The following is a 27,094-nucleotide window of genomic DNA, read 5'->3' on the forward strand; positions in this document are numbered from 1 at the left end:
CCGTCTCTCCTTCCCTCCCCATGCCTAACTCTACCCCACACGACTGATCATGGGAGGGTGACTGCGTCACATTTGAAAGCCGCGCTCGTTAATGTTTGTTGACGTGACTCGGGCACGTACAAATGCGTGGGGGGGGGGGTCTCATGCCATGAGTATGGGGTGCTCTTCTCTCTTGCGCCACGATCACAAACGCCAGACCCCCACCCCTACCCCCTGGGGGCTACGCTTCTGTTCCGTGACGATAGGCGTGTTGTAATCCCTTGCCTGTGGAAGTAACCGTGTGGACACTCACACCAAGAAGAAGCGACCGGACAAGACTCTTCCTCATATCTGTGCTCTACTCTATTCACAACGCATCCATCGCAATACAATACACGATAATTTACACGGAGAGAATGCTGCTGCTCATGCTACTGCTCAGACATCCACTCATCCACACCACGGTTGTCCGCTCCCAAGCTCCACAGCGGGTGGTGCTACAGCGGGTGGTGCTACAGCGGCTCTTCCGCCTCGCAAGCGCCGCTCACCAAATTCCCAACGGCGACCGTCCACATACAACGAAGATTCCTCACGGCTCCTTAACAGACTTGGGGCAAGTGCTGTTGAGCACCTACGAAAGGCCAACGACACACTAGGGGGTGGTTGGCCAGCACCACGCCCAGCTGTTTTCTTTTGTCTTTCCCCCCAACTGGTGATGTTTATACACTGCATCAGATACTCAACAAAGGCCGAGTCGAGTCGACCTAGGGGAGGCCCAAAACCGGTTCAGATATTTATCGTTGATGTTGGCCACAAGTGGGAATCGAACTCGTTCACAGAGTTCGCAGCGCGTCAATTGCTGCACTACCACTCCCCACGCGCACCCATGGAATTCATTGGAGTGGCGTGCCGGCTGCCCGCCATCACGGCTCCGGGTTGGCAGAGGCCGCGGGGGCCTCCGGGTTGCGGATGGGCACAGCCGCTCCTTCCACATCGTCCCGGGCCGCACCGAGGCGGCTCGTATCCTCGCCGTCGGTGAGGTCGAGCGACTCTTTCTGCGGGCAAGGGGAGCGGAAGGGGTCGAACACGGGCACCGTGAGACTCGGGCAGTCACGGGAGGTGAACCGGCGGTGATGGTCGATGATCCTGCGAGCGATAATGGTGAATGTCACTGTGGCGACGTTAACATTAATGATGCTAGTACAGGAGCTGATGGTGATAATTTTGCTCGTGAAGTTAAGATTAACAATGTTGGTTCATGAACTGATGATGGTACTGATGGCAATGATCGTGGTGGTGATGGCAATGAAGATGCCGTGGACTCACACGCACGATGCTTCCCCTCCAGAACGCCGGCAGCTGCCTCTTCCCAGCGGCCACGGCGGTGCAGGTGAGCACCATGCACGGCACCAGGTAGAGCAGCGCCGGTTGCCCCATCCGTGTCAGCACCAGTGCCACGAATGTCACCAGCAGCCCCAAGCCGTATGCTGGTGGGTCACGGAGGTCACGGTATGAGACGCGTGTGGGCACAGGGCACTTACCAATTCAATACAACCCTTCCCCCCACCCCCCGAGATTCGACACATTCTTATGATGCAGGGTCGTGACCTGGTGTTGTGGCGTTCTCGCCGCCCCCTTCACGTCGCGTGCGTAATTTGCCGTCTCGGTTCGGCTCACGCACCGCGATCGCTTTTCAGCGTGTGCAGAGTGGAGCGCTCATCGCAAATAAGCGATGACTAGACGCGCATTGCGATGCGTGCACCGCAAGCACCGGCATCAATGTTGACAACTGAATCGATTGTTTCCCCCTCGCACACAGGTTTTCTTCGGATGCCCTGGTTTCCTCCGACATACGTAAACGCTCATTAATTGCCTGATACCTTATGACATGGAGGCCTGCGGAGCTTGGGCAATTGGTGGCACCGGCTTATCGCGTGGCTGCCTTCCTGCTCATCTGCGGTTCCTCCTCATGCCAGGGTATGCACACCCACCAACCCGCAAAGCCATTCACGCACGTACCCACACACACACACCTGCATATCTGTCCACATGCTTAGCAGACTCCAAGCAAGTCTGCCTGGATGCTCAACTGCACATGAACCTGTTAACATTCCATTGTATTTGTCATGTAGCCATACAGACTTGGGGCAAGTGCTGTTAGCGAGCACCTATGTCCACCACAGCACACGAGGGTGTGGGTGGCCAATACCTCGCCTGGCCATCTGTCTCCCGAGTTTTTATGTTCACACACTGGATCAGGAACTCGTTTAAGGCCGAGCCCACCTAGCGGAGGCACAGGATTAGTTCGAATATTTGCCAGTTATTGGCCGTGAGTGAGAATCCAACTTGGGTAGCGGGGTTCATAGTGCAGTGCACTAACCACTGTGTTAAATACCAACACGTACATATCTGCATACCCATCGACATACGTACAGACCGCATGCAATGATGCCTGCACGCTCACCAGCACATGCATCTGCAAATCTCACTCCTATACACTCACCCACTGCACTCGCCCACCCCCTCCTGCGCACTCACCCAACCCTGCTGTGCACTCACCCACTGCGCTCAACACACACAATCCCTCCCATGCAAACCCCCTCAGGGAGCTCACCTATGGTGCTTGTCACAAAGTAGATGTGCGACGAGTTGGTGTGTACGTCAAACCGGTGGCAGTACACGACCAGCACACCTGCAGCACAGGCGCACACAAAGATCCCCCGTGTAGCCTCAACAGGCTGTTTGGGGCAAGTGATGTTGGTGAACACCTATATGAAGGCTGGCGTGGCACACACAAGAGTGTGTCACCAACACCATGCCCGGCCGCTTTTGTCTCACCGGTGCTGATGTTTCCACACCGCAGCAGGTACTCATTTGAAGCCGAATCGACCTAGGGGAGTCCCAAAACCGGTTCAAATATTCGTCGCCACTGTTACTGATCGTGAGTGGGAATCGAACTGAGGTCGTCAGCTTTATAGCAGTGCGCCATCCACAGCGCCACTGCACCCCCACACACCACACCACATACACCGTACACTCCACACACCACACATACACTACCACGCATTTACCACACACACACACACTCACTACAGACACAAGACACACACACCACGTATTCACCACACGCATTCACCACAGACTACATACACACCACGCATTCACCACACACACCACGCATTCACCACACACAACACGCATTCACTACAGACACACGACACGCTGCAACACAAGCAAACGCTCTACGCGTCACGCTGCGGACAGGGGGCGACGTTGTTTGTTGCTGCCGCTTCTCTTGCCCGACTGCAAGCGCCGTGGTGCACCGAACCTGGCACCAGGATGTCCCCGAAGCCGAGCAGCGAGAACGGCTGCGAGCAGACGGACAGCTCCGAGGGTGCCAAGCGTGGCACCTTCAGCACCATGGGCAGCTGCACGCACACAAAGACACGCCCCCCCCCCCCCAAACATTTAACCTTAACAGAATGTTGGCGCACGGGAGGGTGGTGGCCAGCAGTACTCCTGGCCGCCTTTGTCTCCCTAGTGGTTTTACGCACTGTACCAGGTGTTAATTATAAGGCTAAGTCAACATAGGGGAGGCCCAAGCCCTGTTGAGATATTCGCTGTCACTGTTATTGTTAGTGAGCGGGAATCTCAAATGATGAAAGTAAATAAAACCACTTCCACGCATCTAACTCGGTTCGCCGGTTTTAGTGCACAGAGCACTAACCACGACAATACCGCTCCCCACACGAACATATACATGCACACACACCCACGTGCATATACAGTACATGCATTTACCACGCGCATACACATGGACGTAGGTACACAGGCGACCAGACACAACATTTACTCCTGTGTTGTGTGACGCCTTGCCGAGGTTCAATGAAGAGGCGAGGCTAACCCACGTAGATGCCAACAGCAACGCTCCCATTGCGCTCACTAACAGCTGAGACCACATGATGATGAGGATGATAATTACCAGCGATTACCTTTTCCTTTGATGACGAATCAGATGGGCCAGAAGCAACCTCCACCATGATACTTTGTCCATTCTGATAAAAACACACAACAACAACATTAGCCATTCACCATGGCAGTGATTTCACCACGGTGCTTATGCCAGGCTAGGTGCACTTTGAGGCTATCAGGTGAAGTGGAGGTCTTGCTGGAGGAAGGTCACAGGAAAGAGCCAGGTACTATGGGTTTTCGTTATTGTACCAACACACATGCACCTCTTCGCTCACACTCACCGCTCGTGTACTCACTGACCCGAATAACTCTCACACCCACTAACTCGCTCACACACTAACCCACTTACTCACTTAATCATCCAATCACCTCCATATTCACTCAACCACTTGCCCAGGCGTTTGCCTACCACCCCTCACTCACTTCCCTACAACTTTTGGGTGAACTGAATGTCAACGGTTGCACTTCATCTGTTAACTGTTGAACCGATATAGCATATAATTGTACGGTTTTATTTTGGAATTGAGACGCTCTGTGTTTTGTAACTGTTATTCCACTCGTCCTTGTACCTGCTTTTATATTCGCGAGATTGGTCATCTCAATGCACTCTCAACTGCCTACTCGTATTTCTCTCTGCCTGGGTCTCGGTTAAGATTGGTAACGTCCTCATAACCAAGCTTAATATTCCACATGGACCTTCTCTAAGCTATGTTGTGTTAAGGTCATGCAGCAGGATCACCTCTGCCACAATTGCTATTAATGATATAGCTAAGCTCTGCTCGGTTGAGTACACAGTTTATTGTACTTGAGTATCTGTGACATGAGCTATTGATCATGTTTTTGCTGTTTAAGCCATTGTTTGTTTATCCTGTTTGAGTTTTGGAGTGGGTTCCGTACAAGTAATTTGTTGATAAGATTGAAAACTAATTTTTCTAGATTGAAAACTCATTTCCTTAGAAGAGATGTTTGTGTTTCGTTTGTTGTCCTTCCCCCGCACCTCTGATTATCACGGTTGGCTACGTACGGTGCGAAAGAAGTTCAACATATATACGTTCGTTTGCACATTCCCACCTGGTGGTGTCCTGCAACTGCCGCCACTGCCAGACGGTCTTGGGCTGTGGCCGTCCTCGTAATGGAGTGCCTAGCTCAGTAGGGCCTCCTCACCAGCTGAGATAATCAGGCCCGAGCCTGCATTGAATCCCGGTGGCACCATAAGCCGGCCCCGGGTTTTCCCGTGCATGCGAAACACGCACGCACGCACGCACGCGCCCATGTGCTCACCGGCATGATGTACGGCGTGATGAACACAAAGAAGATGTCGTACACAAACAGCATGACCAACAGCAGGGTGCACGCCTGCAATGCAACACAACACAAAGATAAAGATCCCCCGTATAGCCATTAACAGACTGTTGGGGTAAGTGCCATTAGCGAGCACCTATGCAGGGCGGCACGGCACACGAGGGAATTGGCTGGAGATGGTAGCGGTGGAGATGACAGTGGTGGCGGTGGTGTTGGTCGACTGTGGCATTGGCGGTGCAGCTGGTGAGGGTGCAGGGTGGTGGCGCCAGCGGCACCTTGAAGCTGGGCATGCGCAGCACCCGCAGCATGTAGGTGCAGAACGCGATGCCCAGCATGTCCTGGAGCACCCACGCCCAGCTGGCACCACACACAAAACAAAGACAGATCCCCCGTGTAGCATTTAACAAACTGTTGGGGCAAGTGCTTTTAGCGAGCATCTATGAAAGCCAGCACGGCACACGAGCGGGTGGGTAGCCAGCACCACGCCCGGCCGCCTTTGTCTCCTTAGTGGTGAAGTTTACACACAGCACTAGGAACTCATTTGAGGCCGAGCCGACTTAGGGGAGGCCCAAGACCGGTTCAGATAATCGTCACTGGCAAGGTTCCTAGCACAGCGTGCTGCCCGCTACATTACTGCCCCCCATTGATGCCCATCAATGCCTCGGTGGCCAAGCCAGTGGTGAAAGGTCCACACATTCCTATTGGTGAATCTAATCCACAGGACCAACCACTACCGAGTTCCCCACAAAATGGTACTTATGTTATCGACCCCGGAGGGATGATGGGCTGAGTCAACCTCACAACCGAAATATGATCTCGCAACTTTCGGACTGAGAGCCGCTCGCTCTACATCCGAGTCAGCTGACCAGGTCAAGGGGTGTCAGCGAGCTCTCACGAACACTCCCGGACACGGTGAGCGAGGGGGCGGTGCGGCCTGCACCACGGCCGGCGTCACAAGCGGCCGAGAAAAAGCACCAGCGGTGGCGTGGGGGTGGCCGCGGCGGCGTCACCTGTCCTTGTTGCGGAAGACGACCCACACGACGGCCGTGGCCACACAGAACAGCGCAAGGACCGCCAGTCGCACCGGGGGCGGCTCCTGCATGCATGGGGTAAGGGCACGGGGAACCCTGCCACCGGGGAGAGTGGGGAGCAGGGAGGGGTTGGAATGAGGGGGGGGGGGTAAGAACAGGGGAGAGGGCGGGGGGGGGGGGTTACGTGTCTGCATTGTGCGTGTGCGTGCCATGTGTGTGGCGTGCAGTGCTATGTCAATGCGCAGCTCGGGGAATACAGAACGGTGGAAGAGAGTACATGGGCAGGGGTACACACACAGGTAGGAATACACAGGGGTAGGGGTACACACGGGTAGGGGTACACATAGGTAGGATTCGACACGAGTAGGGATACACACACAGGTAGAGGCACATGCACCTGTAACTGCCGCACGGAGAGCGGGAGACGAGAGGAGCGAGGCAGCTGTAGAGGCCCAGCGAGGAGGCGAGGCAGAACACAGCGATGATCACGTAGACTGGGCCCGGACACACAGGGTTGCACGAAGATCCACGGGGACACACAGACACGCGGAATTACAAGCATCGCTTTATTACCCACACGATTCAACGCGCATACGTGTGAGCGTACCGGTCGATTTTAGTTCCCGAATCGTCACGTGCTCTCTATTTACCAGCAGGCATTGCAAGGGTAGTGGGAATCTGTGAAAAGGAGCATCATACCTAATCGGATTCCTCCAGGATAAATACGGATTCTGATTCTGATTGTGCGTTAATGTGCATGGGTGTGTGTGTTAGGCTGTGTGTGTGTTAGGGGGTGTGTGGATCAGTTTCCGCAACAGTCTGCCAAGGCTACACGGGGGATCTTTGGTCGTTGTATAGTAGCTGCAGTGGTTAGCACACTGCCCTACGAACCTGGCGACCAGAGTTCGATTCCCGCTCACAGCTGATAAGTGACAACGATTATTTGAACCAGTCATGGGCCTCCCGTAGATTGACTGAGGTGCGTTGGCTTGGTGTATACACCAACTCGTCACTTTGTGACAAATACCATAGGTGAGTTCCCTGAGGGGATGTGCATGGGAGATTGTATGTGTGGGCGAGTGCACAGTGGGTGAGTGTATAGAACTGAGGTTTGGAGATGCATGTGCAGGTGAGCATGCAGGCATCGTTGTATGCGATCTGTAAGTATGTGGATGGTTATGCAGACACGGGTGTGAGTGTGGGTGGGTTCGTTTCTCGCTCAAGGCTGGCACCAGTGACGATTATCTAAACTCGTCCTGGGCCTCCCCTAGGTCGACTCAGCAGCCTCAAATGAGTACCTGATGCAATGTGTAAACATCGCCACTGGTGAGACAAAGGCTGCCGGACGTGGTGTTAGCCACCCATCTTCTCGGATGCCGTGCAGACCTTCATAGGTGCTCACTAACAACACTTGCCCCAACAGTCTGGTGAGGCTTTGTCTTTTATGGGTATGTAGGACAGTGGTTAGCCCACTGGGTTATGAACCCGGCGACCGGAATTTGATTCCCGTTCATGACCAACACCAGTGGCGATTATCTCAACTGTTACTGGACCTCCCGTAGATTGACTCAGCCTTAAACTGAGTGCCTGATGTGGTGTGTAAACATCAATACTGGGGAAAAGATGGTGGCTGGGCAACACCACCCCTCATGTGCTGTGTCGGCCTTAATTGGTGCTCCCAAACAGCACTTGCTCCATCAGCCCGTGTGGGCTACACGGTAGCTCTTTGTCTGTGTGTGATCACATGCATGGGTGCCTGCACACCCAGATAGTCGTAGAAGAAGTAGAGCATGGTGAGCATGATGGTGGAGGTCGCCACGAACAAAGCCACCATCTTGGGTGAGATGTCCTCGCCGGCCTGGGCGGCTCCTCCTATGCCGCCGACGCCGCTTGTTGGCGCGGCGCTACTGCTGCTGCTGCTGGGGAAAGTGCACAACCGCCACCACCATTGTTATCACCACTGCCATCGCGATCACTACCGCCATCATCAACACCGCCACCATCACCGCCACCACCACCATCGCCATCATCATCATCGCGACCACCACCATCATCACCGTCACTGCAACCACCGCCATCGCCATCGTCACCGCCACCAAAACCACCGCCATCATCATCACCGCCATCACCACCATCATCATCATCACCGCCAGCATCACCGCGCGTGCGAGCTGGGCATGTGAGCTCACGTCTTCATCTCGGAGACTCCGGCCCAGTAGCTGGCGCCGGCCACGGTCCCCACCGCCATCACGTAGATCAGCATCATGTTGTAGTCGAGGCGGGACTCGCGCGGGGCGAACAGGAGCACCTGCTGCTCGCCGTCACGCCGAGCCTGCCCGAAACAACGCACAGCATGTAGCGTGCAACACACAAACATCCCCCCCCCCCACTCCTATAGCCTGATCGTGCTGCTAGTGCAAGTGCTGTCGGCGAGCACCTAAAGAATTACACGGACATAAACAGAAACGCATGGATCAGGGAATGAACACAATTGGGAAGAGTAAATGGACTTAGACAAGACAGGATAATGGCCTATAGGCCAGAATGGTGATGGAATGGTAAACAAAGAAGGGAATACGTCCAAGAGGATGATCTATGTGGATATGGAGTGGTGAGATCCAGGTCACGTACAGGAGCAGCAGCACTGGACTGTGTGGGATATGGAGGCCTTCATCCCGCCGTGGATAGACAATGGCTGATGATGACGATCCACACCTGGAGCATGTGACGAGCATCTTCCTCTCCCATGAGCGCCACGGGGATCGCCACCTCCTCGTACTCCGTCTCGTTACCGCCGGGGGATACCTGCACACACGGACAGGGGGTGGGGCACAGGGCTCTGTGAACATCCGGTGAACCATGACCACAACAACACCGGGCTGTAGAAATATTTACAATTCTCTACCATTAAATGAGTGATGATTTATAGACACCGACTGGAATTGGGCATCCGACAGGAGGGAGTGAGTGATTCTGTGAACTGTCAATTGTTACAATTGTATATCGCTATTCGATTTCGGTATTAATTATGTTATGTTCCATTTCTACAGTCTCAGCTTCGGGGCAATACCGGGATGACTATTATGAACCCACCGGGAATGTCCCATCCAAACTGGGACATTCGGTGGCTTTACCCCCACAGCAGGGTTCAGCTGGTTTTTGTGCGTGATCGAGGCACCACAAAGAGGGTCGGGGCAGTGGTGAGGAACGCGGGCACACACCAGCGGCCTGTGGCTCAGCACCAGTAGCGCGGATGCGCCGTGCACGGCTGCCAACCGCGCCTTGTGATAGAATGAGCAGTTCCCGCGCGTCGCCAACGCCACGGCACCGGCGAAGCCGCCGGGCGGCACGTCACCGGGGAGGCACAGTGGCGTCGGAGCGCCGTCAGCCAGCTGGTGCGGTGTCTGTCAGGACAAAGAGGGAGGAGGCACCAGCACGAGCAGTCGCCATTGTGAGTTCTGAGGGGGAGGAGGTTAGTAAGATGTTGGTGGGGTTAGTGAAAATTTGGTGAGGTTAGTGAGAGGTTGATGGGGTTTGTGAGAGGTTAGTGAGGTTAGAGAGCGGTTGGTTGGGTGAGGGGTTGGTGGGGTTAGTGAAAATTTGGTGAGGTTAATGAGAGGTTGGTGGGGTTGTTGATAGACGTTGTTAGGGCTATTGAAAGAGGTTGGTGGGGTTAATGAGGGGATTCTGATGTGACGGTTTTCTGAGCAAAACGAAAGCTTGGTGATGGTGATGGATTCATGAGTGAGTGATGTAAGCACCTCCTGTGAAATTTAGCGTGACTGGGTTCAAGCCAGGATCCAGTGACGAGATGTTAACTACCTCGCTTAGTATACAAGAGGTAACGGGTTCGATCGCGATCCTGACGCCTGTATATTTAGAGTTTGCGTGTTCTCCCCGTGGTCACTTGCTTTTTTCTCCATGTGCTTAGAGTATTTGGCTGCTGTACAATTGCACATGATAAGCCACTTCGTTGAGCTATAATTTGTGGCCAGGTCGCTTCTGAAAAATACCTGAATAGCCCAGTGGGCCTTGGTAAAAAAAAATGGTTTGGTTTTAATAGTTTAAAAGAACTCACGGCCTTCGTGGGGTCTTGGGGCAGCTCGGCCCAGCGGGGGTTGTAGAGGGTGCAGTACGTGTGCGAGTCTGATACCAACCGCAACAGAGCCATCTCTGCACACACCTGCACAACCACACAAACAGTATTAGCGAGCACCGATGAAAGCCGGGATGGCGCACGAGGGGGTGGTGTGCATGGAACAATCCCCTCCCGCCTTTCTCTCCACATTGGTGATCTTTACTAAATAGCCACGATTGGCTTATATGTACGGTGCGAAATAAGTTCAACATACACACATACATAAGGGAGGCCCAGAACCGGCTCAGATATTCGTCCCTGATGTTGATCATCGGGAATCTAACGCGGGTTGTAGCACAGTGCACTAAGCACTACACTATAGCTCCACACACAACCACTGCACTCCATAAAATTATCCAACAAGCCAGTCCATTAAGTGAGCCTTAATTGTAGAGGATGTAAATAAAATAATAACAAAAAATATAAATGCATGGATTCTGTAAAGTTTTCCAACACGCGTTTACCCTCGCGATAATGTTATACGGTCCAAGATGCACGAGTTGACATCACGTGGAACATGTACACGATGGTGCAAATCAATTCCTCCCAGCCGAACACCTGGGCCCATCCCAGTTGGCACCTTTCGGGAGGGTGGATGACCGAGTGGATGAGTGGTTGGATTAGGGTTGCCACCAGGGCATATTTCTCAGATAATGATAGGTATATCAAGAACTGTGCACTCTACTGCAAGACAGTTCATCACAATGCCACCAGCTCCCGGTACAAATCAAATCATGCCTCCCAAACGCATGACATTCGAAGCGCCTTGTCCTGAACTCACCAATGCTCGACCACTGGGCGCTGGGCTCTGCACGCGTGCGCCACCACGCGCCGGATGAACTTTATCGATCGAGGTCGCCCAAACGGCCGATGTCTCCCGGGAGCCCGGCATCGACCAATCGACACTCGTCCCTGCGACTAGTCCTCCACCCTAACCTCGCCCTTATCGCTCCGGCCAGCGTTTTCTCGCATTGCTCAAGTCACGATTACGTCCGATCACAGCCGCTTACAGTCGAGACTAACGCATTTACGATTGCGGTTTTCATGCTAGAAGATGTTGCTACCGTTACTGCATTACAATTGGGCTCATGGCTACCATCATTGGCCAGTGATGTCTGAAATGATCCTGGGGACACCCCTTCACTAAACCAGCACTGACCAGCGTGGGGAAGTATGGCAAAACAACCCCCACGCCCGACACGGCGTTGGGGGGGGGGGGGTTCAATAAGCATTGTATCGACAAAGGTCTGCAACTTGTTAGTCAAGGCTGCGCTCGTGCTTATTGATCGTATACATTGTATCGATGTACAGGGTGACACTTTATGTGTTCATATTGCATTCGGGGGTTGCGTTGTCAGGTCTCGGCTGTGCAGCCGCAGTCCAGCGTTCCACGTGTGTGCTTCCACGTGTGTGCTCGATTTCCACCGACATGCAATGACCAGCGTGGTGAAGTATGGTCAAACGACCCGTATAGGCGTGGGAAATGCCCTTTAAAAGGGCCGTTAGATAAACACGGACGGTTCCACGAATATTTGCTGCTGCTGCTGTTAGAACTACATTGCGGGCCGCACTCGGTGTTCATTAATTGGTATCTGTAAACAAACAAACCCAAACGACTCGATCTGTTACCGGGGAAACGGGTTTGGCCGTCAGGGCCCGACCCTCTCGGCGATTCGACTCCGTTCGACTTCGTGCGCTCCACTGCCAAAGACCACCCATCTCGACTGTTGCGAATCCATGCACAATGTACAATGTGCAGTATGAGCACGGGCAGTGAGGGACGGCGCTAAATAGAAGCACCGATTCAAGAGCGTTCGTTTGACGTTCTTGATTTCCTTTTGCGCGCAAGAGTCATTGAAATCGAGTTTTAGGAATCGTCAAATCGAATAACGGGACGCCACTTGACGGCTGCGGCCTAACTCCTTTCACGCGGCCTGTGCGAAGGCCTCGGCCTCGCCCGCCGCCGTAGCCGCCCGACCCCACCCCGAGCCCCGCAGGGAATGTAGCACCACGGGGTCCCTCGGGATTGGGAGGCAGTGAGAAACCGCGGTAGGCCTCGCGGAACCCCCCGGCACCTTACGGCCACGCTCCGCGTGCTCGGCTCGCGTTTCCCCGCGCGGGAGGACGCGTCGCGGGTACCTCAATGCCGCCAAACGCCACCAGCAACAGCAGCGACACGACCAGCGGCGAGAGTAGCCGAGCCGCCATGGCGGCTGTGATGTCACTGGTGGCGCGTGACGCGGCGCCGCTATGTTGGATAAGGGAAGGTGGCAGGGGGGCAGTGGCCGCCGCCATCTTGGTCAGGGTGAGGCCAAGATGGCTGCCCTGCACAATGCTGGGTCAAGGTGAGGTCACAGTGGGTCGCTTTCCACAAGACCACAGACAAGTCGGTGTAGCCGCATCAGAGCTAGTAGGCTCGGCTCTTGTTGTTGCTTCTGTAATCGCTATTACCCAATTTACTCTTGCAAACGAGATTACCGTGGCCTCACCTTGTGAAACAAAATAAAGTTCTCTTGGTTTTGATGGAAAGCAGCTAGGAGATTGCAGTATTGGCAATGGATTATTGAATCTATCTGTGCGGGAATGTGCTTCCCCTTCTTACGCGGAGGGTTTCTACTGGCTCTCAGGTCTCTTCCCACACGGAGCTGAACACAGTACACAACTGTACTTCATGGAAGTTGCCAAACTTCCCAATGTAGAAGCACTCTCCAGGAATTACCTTGAACCTCAGCGAGGCATTCCCAGCTAAAGGAATACATGGAAATGTATCCCACAATAGAACAAAAATACTCGATTATTGCATTCATGAGAGCAGCGTTCTTCATTGCACTGGCGGACCTTAGTGCAGCCCCTGAAGTGCGGTCCCAGACAATACCCAAATAGTGAAAACACCTCATCATCATACTCGTCTTGCTGTCAACCCCAATGGTCTCAAATGTGGCGTGCCTCACATTGATGTATCACCCCCCCCCCCCCACCTGAAAAATAGTGAAAAACACTTGCATTCGAGTGATCCCTGAATAGTAGCAATGAAATTGCGAGGTGGGAGCAGGGTCGCCACTCATCTGCCTTGACCCGGACAGTCCTGGAATTGGCATCGATGTTTGGATGGCAGAAATAGATTTGCACCGAGATCTGCTCGGGGTATTGTTGTGTTGAACTTTATTTCAGTACTGGAACTGTACAACTTGAGAAGTATATCCAGGTGTGAAGCAAGCCCCGTCAGGAATATACATCAGTCAAAACGCAATGCACTTAAGGCATTTTATTCACATATGATGATGAAGGCATTTTCTTAACAGGGTCAAGGCATAGCCGTTAACGGGTCTCACTCCTCGTGGCAGAGTTCGATTTGACATCCTCTTGGGGAAATTGGGTGGGGAAGCGAGACACTGAACACAGCCACCGGGGAAGCGATCGCGAGGTGTGGTGGTGACGTCCGCATCGGTGACCTCTTGACCTTAACCACAGCGACCGGTTACTAAACCGGAGCAACAGTTCACTCTTCCAGTGACTTGAAGAATTGTCCCGATTTGGGGGTCACAACTTAAAGCAAATCCTTTCGTTTGTTTGTTGACCTCCTATGTTGCGCCCCACGTTTTCTCAACCCATGAACCGAGTAACATTTGCATGTGTCGTGACATCGCGGACACCCCGTGTGTGTGGGTGTCGTGCCGGCCCAGAGGGGCTCGGGGAGCGTCGAGTCAGAGCGCCGAGTGGCACCACGCTCGGCGTGCTGGGGTCCTGGCCGTTGTCGCTACTCCCAGTGTGTTTAGTGGAGTTAGCCTGGTGGTCCACCACCACAGGTTGTTAACTGGTGAAGGGGCAGTTACCCCTTTGTGTTGGTGTCAATACATGTTGCCTCCAAAGAGTACGTCTGCGACTCAGTTGAACTCACGACACATGTACTGTACAGTCTTTTCATATTATACAAGTCACATATTTGAAGTATCGATTTTGATCAATAAACGTTTGCATTGTTACTGCAAGTCGCGCCGATTCACCACCGAAACACAAGCAGACGGGATTTGTTGTTTAATAGATTTAATGAACGTTGATGAGTGCGTTCGCGCACGGCCTTAATTTAACGAGCCTTACGCAAGCGCAGCTTCCAGGGCGACATCAGTGCAAAAGGAAATGGGAACGTAGTCTCACATCATTAACATGGCCACCATCAATTAATTGCCACAACGTATCATCAACGCGTAAGCACCACGGTCACCATCATTACTACCACGTTCATCATCATCAATGTAGAACCATCACATTCTTGCTAACACCACAAATATGAGCAATAAGTCACCAATATGCAAACCCATTAATCGCATAGTTTTTTGAGAGCAGAAACTGCGTCAAAACTCTTACACTCAAAAGGTTTACACAGTGGTATTGTGCACCACCACTAACACAGAATCACTAAATGTTTACTGTGGTATGAATCTTGACTTAAAGCTTTCGTGACTGCAGGAATTCATATTCTTTGGGTCTTTCGGTAAAGCCACGTAGATATAAAAAAAAGTATCACGACGTTTCGAACGAAACACAAGCAATCGTCATCAGGTGAAACAATATAGCGGGAGAGCTGCTCAAGGTTTGTGGCCATCTCCACAGCTTCGGTGGCGCCCGGTTTTCTTACACTGACATGCTAATCTTATATTAACAGATTGACACAATCTCTCACAATACAATGGCCACCTCCACAGCTTCGTAGTCGTGGAAGTACATCAGCTCTCCGATCTTACATTTACACGCAAATTCCATCTCTAGCCCCGCCCACTTACCCTTGGGCTACACCCATCTCAAACCGATATAACATCCTGCCTCAGCAGCTCTCCCGCTATATTTTTTCATCTGATGACGATTGCTTGTGTTGCGATCGAAACGTCATATTTATTATTTTTTTTCTTCTATCTACGTGGCTTTACCGAAAGACCCAAAGAATATGTAGTATGATTCGTTCTAATAAACAGTATGCAGTAAAACAGGTTAAATAATCGGTAGGGTTAGCAAGCGTGTGATGGCCACCATTATTGCGTAATGTACATGCATCCATCGCTACATCATTCCCATCGCGAACATAGTTTGACAGCCGCTGCCACGATCCTCATGAAGTGAATGCTCCAATAAACAATATTCGGCAAAACCCAGATTTAAATTTAAGTGGTCCCGTTTTAATTAACGTAACTTATAATTTATAAACCATTGCCGTCGAACAGAGCAGGTGTCTGCTTAAAAACATTCGGTGCATTGAGCGGAAGACAATGCACATTTATTCATCCGACGCCTGACATACCCCCCCCCCCCACCCCCTTACCGTGCCATAATTGCAAAACATTTTGATGCAAAACTGTTATTGTGCAAGCTACATTTCTCGGCCCTCCACCACCCAGATGGTCGTAAACAAAAAAAGTGACAGACACCGTGAAACCTGTGAGCAGCAACTCCACCTCCGCCGAGTCAACCGGAGGAACGACGGCATGCGGTGGGCCGAGATGATTTAATTCGAGCTCTAAATCAAGCGACGCAAAAATGCAGCCGCCCACACCCACACCCGTGGCACAACAGTCCAATAAAAAAAAACCTGTGGAAGAAAACGTAGCCAGTTACCCAGTCACTAACGCCACCATTGTGATGCGACAAAACCGTGCATGGAGAAGCTCGGCCGAGCTGTGTAAGTGCGATCCTGCCGTGTGGTTCAGGGGCGATGAATCTCCGCCAGGGAGCAAAAGTGGCTACCCCCAGTCCAGCTGGGCCTCTCTAAATTGTGCACGTGGATAAGCGAGCTGACAAAACTTTATCGCGGCGTTAAAATATCTAAATGTTTAACTCTACATGTATAAAAAAAACACAACAACAATGGTTTGGAGGCGGCACCAGGGCACCATTTGGTCTCGATTTGGAATGTTTTGATGTTTTGATTTTTGAGTCAGGCTTTTTCAGGAGCCGCAGCGTTCTCCCGCCTATAAACAGAGCTTTACGTTGTATTCTGTGTCGGTCTCCCTAACCCCCCCCCACAACCCACCCCTCCTAAAGCTCCCCTATCAAACACAGCCCTCTTTATACTTTACAAGTGACCGAGAGAAAGGAACAGGAACATCATCTAAGTGTTAACGCATCATGTGGCTCGTCCCACCACAAGGGAGAACATTGCTAAAGTTTTCCCCGCACCCCTCGCGTCAGCGATGGCGGCTGCTTGAACAAGAGTCGTCTCCCGTGAGTCGCGACATTACACCGAGCCCGGGAGTCACGAAGATCCGGACCTGCTGAAATAAACAGATTTTTAATTAACCACCGATTGCAATGAGACATGACGACATATGAGGTCACTCTGTGACGCAACTGGAGGGACACTGCCTTGGCACGCAGCTGGCGGTTTGCTATTGCAAAACGTTTGCCCGAGTCGTCGAGACAAGCGCCGCTGAGAGAGCGAGGTTGAGCCGGCTACTGCCGAGAGCACACGCCTGCCCGCTGTGGTTTCACCGCTTTGGGGGCAAGGGTTATTGGCTCGCATGCATTGAGCTGCGAGGTGGTCAGCAGTTCGAAGCAAAGCGTTGTGATGTTGACACGAGGCGCCTAGAGACAATGTCTATTTACAGGACCGAAGAATGAGGGACACTTGACTTGCATTCACGGGCATACACCACCCACCTTGGTTTTGGCACCTCTCCCACACCCCCCCCACACCCCCACCCCACACCCGCTCATGTGCTATCCGGCTGTGGTGTCCACCAGGTGTCGGGAGGCGCCCCCCCCTGACTCCCGCAAGCTCCTCCCGTAGCCCCCCTTGGACTGCATCTGGTGCTGCATCTGTGGGTCAGAGGTTGTCACGACGTGATCAGCAGGGGGAGGACATGGGGGGGCTGGGTTGTTGAGGGCAAGGACAAGGGATGAGGGGAAACTTTCAAAGACAATAAAACAGAAAATCCCCCCAGCGGTTTTTAATCGCACAATCACAGTGTCGTGTTAGGGGACAAAAAATCCATTTGGAAATCTCACAGAGCAGTGAGACCCTTCTTCGTGCTAAAGAATGGCCCGAGGAAGGGGTATCTCGGAACTACGTCTGAAATCCCTTCATGTGACCTCCATTACGCAAAGTAGAGGGAGATCCAGGAGCATTAGATGATGGCCCTGCCCAGCACGTGCACGCTTGAGCGACTCGTACATGCATACCAGGTTCGTGTTGTTGCCTCCGTTGAACATTTCCCCCGAGCCGACGTGCGTCGTGTGCACGAAGTTGGTCGGTTCTCCTATCATGCTCCTGTCGATTCGCCTCCTTCGCGTCTGCGCAGGGGTTAAAGGACGCGGCGGATCAATCGCTGCAGTTGGGGTGGCTGTAACCCGGATTCGAACCCAGGACCTCGGTTACGCCGGCTCGGCGTATCTGATCTCCAAGCCACACGGAAGCCACCTCGCATAGAAATCGATTTTAAATAAATTAATCGTCGCGTTGTGTGATGACGAGGTCGTGATGAAGTTGGCGTAATGATGATGAAGATGGTGACAATGAGGGCACGATGATGTTGTTGTGATGGTGGACGGCCGCAAGACGAGGGTGGATGAAGTGGCGGTGGGGGGGGGGGCGGGACTCACGGGCTGAGGCTGCTCGGCCACGCAGCATCCGAGCGAGATCCAGAACTCGCTCATCTCCACCAGGAACCAACGCCGACTCCGTCACGCTGGGTCACGGGTATACCACGTGTCACCTAGCGTCCACGCACACGTACACATTCCATTAAAGACAAAGATCCCCCGTATAGCCTGAACAGACTTAGGGCAAGTGCTGTTAACGAGCACCTATGAAGGCCGGCACGGCATAGACCATGCCTGGCCGCCTTTGTCTCCTCAGTGGGGATGTTTACACACCACACTAGGTACTAATTCGAGGCCGAGTCGACCTAGGGGAGGCCCAGGACCGGTTCAGATAATCGTCACTGGTGTTGACCGTGAGAGTGAATCGAACTTTGGTCGCCAGGTTCATAGTGCAGCGCGCTAACCACTACACGTGCCATCACACACTAAAACACACACACACAATCAACAATCCGCATTTGCCACCAAGACGCGGTGACATCACTACAACGCTCGTGCCAGGCTAGGTGTACCTTGAGACCAAGTAAAGTGTTGAAGGCTCACCTGGCAAGAGGTCATGAAGCAAACTCTGGTACCATGAGTTAACTGACTGGGATGACTGACGGATGCATCACCTGTGCTGCCTACTTTGCATACTCGCTGTGTTTTTGCTGCCTGGCGCTCCACCTACCTCCAACTGCCCAGTAGTGTCATTTACAAGCCTCCTTCACAGAAGCCAATCTTGAAAGCACTGGTGCCATTCATCAGTTAAGTCCACTCAGATTCACATCTCCCTGTACTGCATAAGCCCATCTCCTCTCTAGCCCGTGCCTGTTTAGCACCCTCTATCCAGCTAAACAGAAGCTGTGTGGCAATGCGGTGGCTGGGAATGTGATGGCTGGGCAAGCGGGCTTCATGACCCAGCGAAAGTAGCCGAGCCTACACATGACGACAAAGAAAAAGATCCCCCGTGTAGCCTTGAACAATTTATGTTAGCGAGCACCTATGAAGGCCGGCACGGCACACAAGGGGGTGGGTGGCCAGCACCACGCCACCACTCCCCACACACACAAAGGCGTGTTGTTTTTTTCAACCAGCCTGGCTGTTTTGTTGTTGTCAATTTGGGTTGTATTTGTAGTCGGTTTATGAAGTCAGGGCCACACTGCTCCTCGGCCACCTCATCGTGTAAAGCTAATTTAATTAGCATTACACAACTCAAAAACGGTAAGTTTTAATCACCCTTACAACTAAAAAAACGGCAAGTTGTAATCACCCTTATTCCGTTTAATTCTGGTAAAACAGGTTACACGACTCGCCTGAGTTTAGCTGGTAATGGCCTGCATGCCATCACCTCTCCTCAGTACCCTATGACTAAAGTACACTTCTTTAACCATTTAAGTTCAAGAAACCTTCCCTCGCACACATGCCACAGCAGGGACACGGGTACCCACTGACCGCCAGCGACTGCCCGTGACCTCCCCGTGACCTCCCCGTGACCTCGTGTCTTGAATAAACGGCTCTACTTCTCCCATTCTGGTAAGCACGTCATCGCTACTCCCATGGTTACTGGTCCCCGTGAACTTCACTCGTTTATTTCTTCACCCATGTTGAAAACTCGGTCTGCCCAACCGTTTTATCTTAACATTTCTGTGTTCAAACCACCACCACACCGCATGTCAAAAATACACTCGACCACTCACTCACAAACTCACACACTCACTCATTCAAAGACAAAGATCCCCCATATAGCCTTAACAGACTGTAGGGGCAAGTGCTGTTAGCGAGGGGGTGGGTGGCCAGCACCACGCCCGTACCGCCTTTGTCTCCCCAGTGGCGATGTTTACACACCGCAACAGGTACTCATTTCAGGCCGAGTCGACCTAGGGGAGGCCCAGGACCGGTTCAAATAATCGTCACTGGTGTTGGCCATGAGTGGGAATCGAACCCGGGTCGCCAGGTTCATAGCGCAGCGCGCTAACCGCTACACTACCGCTCCCCACTCACTCACTCACCCACCCACTCACTCACCCACTCGCTCACTCACTCGCTCACTCACTCACCCACACACTAACTCACTCACTCACCCACTCGCTCACTCACTCACTCACTCACCCACACACTAACTCACCCACTCACTCACCCACTCGCTCACTCACTCACCCACACACTAACTCACTCACTCACCCACTCGCTCACCCACACACTAACTCACCCACTCACTCACCCACTCGCTCACTCACTCACCCACACACTAACTCACTCACTCACCCACTCGCTCACTCACTCACTCACCCACACACTAACTCCCCCACTCACTCACCCACTCGCTCACTCACTCACTCACCCACACACTAACTCACTCACTCACCCACTCGCTCACTCACTCACTCACTCACCCACACACTAACTCACCCACTCACTCACCCACTCGCTCACTCACTCACTCACCCACACACTAACTCACTCACTCACCCACTCGCTCACTCACTCACTCACCCACACACTAACTCACCCACTCACTCACCCACTCGCTCACTCACTCACTCACCCACACACTAACTCACTCACTCACCCACTCGCTCACTCACTCACTCACTCACCCACACACTAACTCACCCACTCACTCACCCACTCGCTCACTCACTCACTCACCCACACACTAACTCACTCACTCACCCACTCGCTCACTCACTCACTCACTCACCCACACACTAACTCACCCACTCACTCACCCGCTCGCTCACTCACTCACTCACCCACACACTAACTCACTCACTCACCCACTCGCTCACTCACTCACTCACCCACACACTAACTCACTCACTCACCCACTCGCTCACTCACTCACTCACCCACACACTAACTCACTCACTCACCCACTCGCTCACTCACTCACTCACCCACACACTAACTCACCCACACACTAACTCACCCACACACTCACTCACCCACACACTAACTCACTCACTCACCCACTCGCTCACTCACTCACTCACTCACCCACACACTAACTCACCCACTCACTCACCCACTCGCTCACTCACTCACTCACCCACACACTAACTCACTCACTCACTCACCCACTCGCTCACTCACTCACTCACTCACCCACACACTAACTCACCCACTCACTCACCCACTCGCTCACTCACTCACTCACCCACACACTAACTCACTCACTCACCCACTCGCTCACTCACTCACTCACCCACACACTAACTCACCCACTCACTCACCCACTCGCTCACTCACTCACTCACCCACACACTAACTCACCCACTCACTCACCCACTCGCTCACTCACTCACTCACCCACACACTAACTCACTCACTCACCCACTCACTCACTCACTCACTCACCCACTCGCTCACTCACTCACTCACCCACACACTCGCTCACTCACTCACTCACCCACTCGCTCACCCACTCACTCACCCACTCGCTCACTCACTCACTCACCCACACACTAACTCACTCACTCACCCACACACTCACTCACTCACCCACTCGCTCACTCACTCACTCACCCACACACTCGCTCACTCACTCACTCACCCACTCGCTCACTCACTCACTCACCCACTCGCTCACTCACTCACTCGCCAACACTGCAGGTCACCTCACTTCTCTTTTTGCTTCTTCCCTCGCACTGCTCCACTTTGGACTCCCTTTCCCATCGTCTCTTCCCCCCCCCGCCCCCAGGCTCTTATAACAAAAATATTGCTCAGTACAAGAAACGTGTCAAATCTTATCGATTACAACGTTGATTATTATGTTTGTTGCAGGCCGAGTAACGTTAGTGGGCCTTTGGGCCTGTAGTCAGTAACAGTATTTCACAAAAAAAAAACCAGATGCGTGGGCGAGCGACTTTCTGTGCGCGGGACGCGCCCCAAAAACCGCAGTCTCCCGCTGCCGTGGCAACAAAACTCGGCAGCAGCAGCGGCAGCGAGATCGTGGTGGTGGTGGTGGGGGTGGCAGTCGTGGTGCTGGTAGTGGTGGGAATGTGGCGAAACCGTGGCGTAGCTGTCGAGTGTGCAGGCAATGAAATTGCACCGGGGCCCACGGCCTGGAGGTCACCGGGCGTCGGGCTAATCGAACATGAGTAATGCTCCCTTCGTGTTTAGCGTTCGTTTAAGTGGCTCGTATAGCCAAACTAAGACTTCCATCGCGTTCAGTCTCTACAGCAGCATAGCTATCGATTGTGCAAGCAGTGTGACTGCAACGGGGCATGGTGGTCGGAGAGGCCCGGACACTGGGCTACGAAGAGGATGGGAAATTGGGACAGGGTGGGGCCCTTTTCATTTTTGGCACCATGGCCCACGCCAACCATGCTAAGCGAAACTGGGGGAAGATGCTGAGCAGGAGACAAGGAGTCATGCACAGCCAACTGACCTTTTGAGCAATCGACTGATCTAGACCCCACTTCTTGTCAAGGAGAAGAGGCAGTGAAACAGACGTGAGGATCCGTTTCTTCGCTGACGGCCGGACAGGGCTTTTAAATACCTTTGGTGGGCCAAACAACAGGTGACAAGTAACTGAGCATGTTATTAACATTACAAAGTGTCGTTCCCAGGTTGAAAGTATTCCCCCCTCTAGTACCCGATTAGTGCTGCCAAGATGCTTGCAGTGATGGGTAAATATAATTTGCTGGCTGTTTAGAAGTTGTAGACCTTGTCTGGCCACGGGCCATGTGAAATGAAGTCACGGGCCACATTTGGGCCACGGGATGTATGTTTCCCGCAAGGCTGAGCCCAGGGTTCTTGGTCAGAGTTCAGCGACGCTGCCTCATTTGTGACCGATTGGTCTGAGGATCGTTTCGAAGCAGTAGGCCTCATGTAGATGCTGACCATGTGAAATTAAATTACGGGCCATGGCTTCACCACTCACAAAATGAACCAATCGGGATTTCGAGATGAGTGGTCTGCAGCCGTTTGCTGGACTCAGCGATAGTGAAATTGCATGTGGCAGCAGCAGTCGCAGCAACAGGAAGTGGGAGGGAAGGTGCCCACACTGATAGGGAAGGTACTAAGATAACATTTTTACAGGGATGGATTGCTGGCTGGTGGGCTGGCTGGGTTGTGAGCTGGATGAATGGCGGGCTGGGCGAGTGGTTGGTTGGCTGGGTGAGTGGTGTGCTTGCTGAATGGATATTGGGCTGAATAGGTGGATGGGGGGCTGACTGATTGACATGGGGAACAATGCAGAATGGTACTGCAGCAGGGGTGTGTTCTGAAGAGAACAGACGCCACGCCACTCACAGCTGGCACAAGCACGCACACACACACATAGGCACGGCGCATATATCAGGTATCACACCACGCACACACACACCAAACACCACATACACATCAGACACACATCCGTACGAGGTAACACACGCAACGTTTAAATTACATACTACACCACACACACTTATTAGACACCACACCCAGTAAACACCAGACGCCATACACAAAACGCACAACACATAAACCAAACAGCACACACGACTCAATACACCAGGAAACACACGTCAGACACTACAATACTGTAAAAACCAAATACACACCCCAGGAAACACACACACTAAATAAACCCCGCACATAAACCATATAGCCTCACCAAACGGCAGGGTTCAACAAACACCACAACCAATGAACCAACCAAACGCCTCCACCACCTACCACACCACCATCTACCACCCCACCACACCACCAACTAACACACCACCACCACCACCGATAACACCACCAACTACCACCCCACCACCATCTACCACCACACCACCACCTACAACACCAACATCTTTCACAACACCACCTTCCACGCCACCACTTACAACACTACCACACCACCACTTACAACACTACCACACCACCACTGACAACACTACCACCACCCCACCAACTACCACACCACCACCACCTACCACCCCACCACCATCTACCACCACACCACACCACCAACTAACACACCACCACCACCGACAACACCACCAACTACCACCCCACCACAATCTACCACCACACCACACCACCACCTACAACACCACCATCTTTCACAACACCACCTACCACACCACCACTTACAACACTACCACACCACCACTTACAACACTACCACCACTCCACCAACTACCACACCACCACCATCTACCACCCCACCATCTACCACCCCACCACACCACCAACACATCACCATCTTTCACAACACCACCTACAACACCACCATCTTTCACAACACCACCTACCACACCACCACCATACCACCAACTACCACCCACCACCATCTACCAGACAACCGTCTACCACACCACCACCTACAACACCACCACCACCCCACCAACTACCACACCACCACCATCTACCACCCCACCATTAACTACCACCATCTACCACACCACCACTTACAACACTACCACCACCACCCCACCAATTCACCATCTACCACCCCACCACCGTCTACCACACTACCACCTACCACACTACCACCACCACCTACCACACTACCACCACCACCTATCACACCACCACCACCTACCACACCACCACCACCTACCACACCACCACCTACCACACCACCACCACCTACCACACCACCGCTTCCCACCACCACCACCTACCACACCACCACCACCTACCACACCACCACCACCTACCACACCACCACCACCTACCACACCACCACCACCTACCACACCACCTACCACACCACCTACCACGCCACCACCACCTACCACCACCTACCACACCACCACCACCTACCACACCACCTACCACGCCACCTACCACCTACCACCACCTACCACACCACCACCACCTACCACACCACCACCACCTACCACGCCACCGCTTCCCACCACCCCACCCAATCCCTTGTCGAGTCGTTACCACGCTCAAGTCGAAGGCTCCGACTCGCCTTTAACCCACTACATTCGCCTCTTCGTCATCATCATCCATGACCAATCCATTGCTGGACGAAATGCTTAAGCAATAACTAAAATGAACGCTGTACACCAACCTTCCCACTCTCCTACACCCCCCCCCCCCCCCGTGCGTCATGTGCCGTGTGATTTCACCGCAGTGAAGGTTTAACCAACTCCACGTTTCTTATTTAAACAACAATGTGCAGTGTACGTATACAGCGTACAGCCCCTTTGCCAATACACTTCTGGATGAAGGCATCCGACACAACAAGCATGCAGGTCATGTTGGGGGGGGGGGGTTGTTTGACCATACTTCACCAAACCGGTCAATACGGGTTGGAGGTGGCGGCGAGAGCAAAGGCGTGGCAGCGTAGAGGTACAGTACAACACATTGATTTTGCAGCAGCCTATAGCAACGTGTTGTGCATGGTGGTTGTCGCCCATCCACAAGCACTGTCCAGGGTCAAGCCCTGCTCAGCTTCCGAGATGAGATCCGACACATTCCGGTTGATTTGCTCATAGGTCAGGCGCTGCTGTATTTAAAGAGCAAACAGCAATCCCCTCAATGTTTACACACAGAACCTGGGGTCCACTGCCTCTAGCATCTTCCCCGTGTCTCCTGTCTTTGGTCAGCCCCTGCGTGTCTCTCTGTCCCACGGCGTCTCCTGTCTCACACCCCGTTCCACGTGGATGTCCCCCCCCGTGTCTCACCTCTCCCGGTCCCCGTGTCCTCACGAGCCGCGCCGACGTCTCCTCCTCCCTCCTCCTCCTCCGCCGCCGCCACCGGCTTCTTGTTTGGAACAACCCCGCGACGTTCCGGCTGCAGATGTTCCAGCCCAGCCCGGGTGCAGATGTTCCAGCCCAGCCCGGCTGCAAGGGAAGTCCTCGTCTATCCCCGGCGCGGATCTCTCCCCGTTTGGATGACCTCTTGTTCGATTGCGCTTAAAAGAGTCCTCGCTCGGCCGCAGAAATAAATGTTTAAAAAAAGACCCCGAAACGACTCCGGCCTTTAGTTACTCCGAGGCCCAGAATCGGTGGCGGGCGAAGGATCCGCGGGCTCGTGGGCGTCGAGTCGGAGACGCGGCGACCACTCGCGGTGCAGCCGGCCCAACCCACGGGGCCACGCTTCCTCCGCGTTTGAATCGACAGCGGAAGTGACGTCACGCGTGGGCGGGGCCAATAAATAAATAAATATCTACTCCGCCCACTCGCAGGGCGTGCGCGCGCCCCGTTGATTGACGTGCGGACTCTGTACCCCCCCCCCCCCCCACATAACATTTAGTTTAATTACTGAAAGAACCAATAATAAGTCTACATTATAGACTGCCAGAACACTCGCTCAGGTTAATAACCAGGCAACAGTCTAAATTATAGACTGCCAGTACACTGACTCAGCTTAATAACCAGGCTACAGTCTACATTATAGCCAGTACACTCACCCAGATTAATAACCAGGCTACAGTCTACATTATAGCCAGTACACTCACCCAGCTTAATAACCAGGCCACAGTCTACATTATAGACTGCCAGTACACTCACCAAACTTAATAACCAGGCTACAGTCTACATTATAGACAGCCAGTACACGCACCAAACTTAATAACCAGGCTACAGTCTACATTATAGACTGCCAATACGCTCACCCAGCTTAATAACCAGACTACAGTCTACATTATAGACTGCTAGTACGCTCACCAAACTTAATAACCAGGCTACAGTCTACAATATAGACTCACTCTGAGTAAGCACCAGGCTACATTAGTGTTTTTATTTTATTAGTATTATTTAAAATTTGTATTCACTTCATATATTTTTTTATTATTTTTCTATATACGTGACTTTACCGAAAGAACCAAAGAATATGAATTCCTGCAGTCACAACAGTTAAGTGTAAAGTAACCTACACTTAGGTTATACGCACCAAACCAACCTTCGCCCTGCCATATATAACAAGGCCACGTGGGAACGTTTTAATTTGAACCCAAATTATGTGAACAGCACGATCATACGTCATCGCTTGCAGGATGTAATCCATCTCTGCCTGCGTCTCATCTGCTTTAACGCCAGTTTCCTTAATTGGCCAACGCTGTAATTGCCACGCATGTGAATTACCGTGGCTTGTGTGCAAACACCTCTCCTCTTCTTCACAATTCCCTTCCACCGCAGTCTCAAGCTCGCACTGAACTGCAATAACCTTG

The 27,094-nt window shown here is 52.8% G+C and overlaps 2 protein-coding genes across 7 annotated transcripts; both read right to left on the reverse strand.

Annotated features, from left to right (window-relative positions):
- Positions 1-324: 324 nt before the first annotated feature.
- On the reverse strand, positions 325-12,637 carry LOC133343669 (signal peptide peptidase-like 2B). 5 transcript variants are annotated; one of them, XR_009755278.1, is made up of 16 exons: positions 11,204-11,571; positions 10,363-10,467; positions 9,506-9,688; positions 9,000-9,089; positions 8,474-8,616; positions 8,049-8,203; positions 6,682-6,778; positions 6,264-6,380; positions 5,529-5,610; positions 5,233-5,307; positions 3,972-4,034; positions 3,308-3,407; positions 2,594-2,671; positions 1,860-1,942; positions 1,306-1,466; positions 325-1,034 (listed from the first exon to the last, which is right to left on the reverse strand). XR_009755278.1 is itself a non-coding variant. In XM_061553400.1 (15 exons), exons 1-15 carry the CDS (start codon positions 12,628-12,630, stop codon positions 903-905), a joined length of 1,647 nt encoding a protein of 548 aa, XP_061409384.1. In that variant the 5' UTR covers positions 12,631-12,637; the 3' UTR covers positions 325-902. The 5 variants fall into 5 exon arrangements, 4 of the variants coding, with proteins under 4 accessions (XP_061409384.1, XP_061409382.1, XP_061409380.1 ...); XM_061553400.1 differs by lacking the exons at positions 1,860-1,942; positions 11,204-11,571 and adding an exon at positions 12,562-12,637 and having other exon boundaries at positions 8,049-8,200; XM_061553398.1 differs by lacking the exons at positions 1,860-1,942; positions 11,204-11,571 and adding an exon at positions 12,562-12,637.
- Positions 12,638-14,433: 1,796 nt separating this feature from the next.
- Positions 14,434-26,035, reverse strand: LOC133343671 (CDC42 small effector protein 2-A-like). Of its 2 annotated transcripts, none has more exons than XM_061553404.1 (5): positions 25,608-26,035; positions 18,013-18,125; positions 17,593-17,703; positions 17,071-17,229; positions 14,434-16,682 (listed from the first exon to the last, which is right to left on the reverse strand). In XM_061553404.1, exons 2-4 carry the CDS (start codon positions 18,064-18,066, stop codon positions 17,131-17,133), a joined length of 264 nt encoding a protein of 87 aa, XP_061409388.1. In that variant the 5' UTR covers positions 18,067-18,125; positions 25,608-26,035; the 3' UTR covers positions 14,434-16,682; positions 17,071-17,130. The 2 variants fall into 2 exon arrangements, with proteins under 2 accessions (XP_061409388.1, XP_061409389.1); XM_061553405.1 differs by having other exon boundaries at positions 14,434-16,685.
- Between the last annotated feature and the right edge of the window lie 1,059 nt (positions 26,036-27,094).

Source organism: Lethenteron reissneri, chromosome 18 (genome assembly GCF_015708825.2).
Source record: "Lethenteron reissneri isolate LAM-NWPU_2019-01 chromosome 18, ASM1570882v1, whole genome shotgun sequence".
NCBI lineage: Eukaryota > Metazoa > Chordata > Hyperoartia > Petromyzontiformes > Petromyzontidae > Lethenteron > Lethenteron reissneri.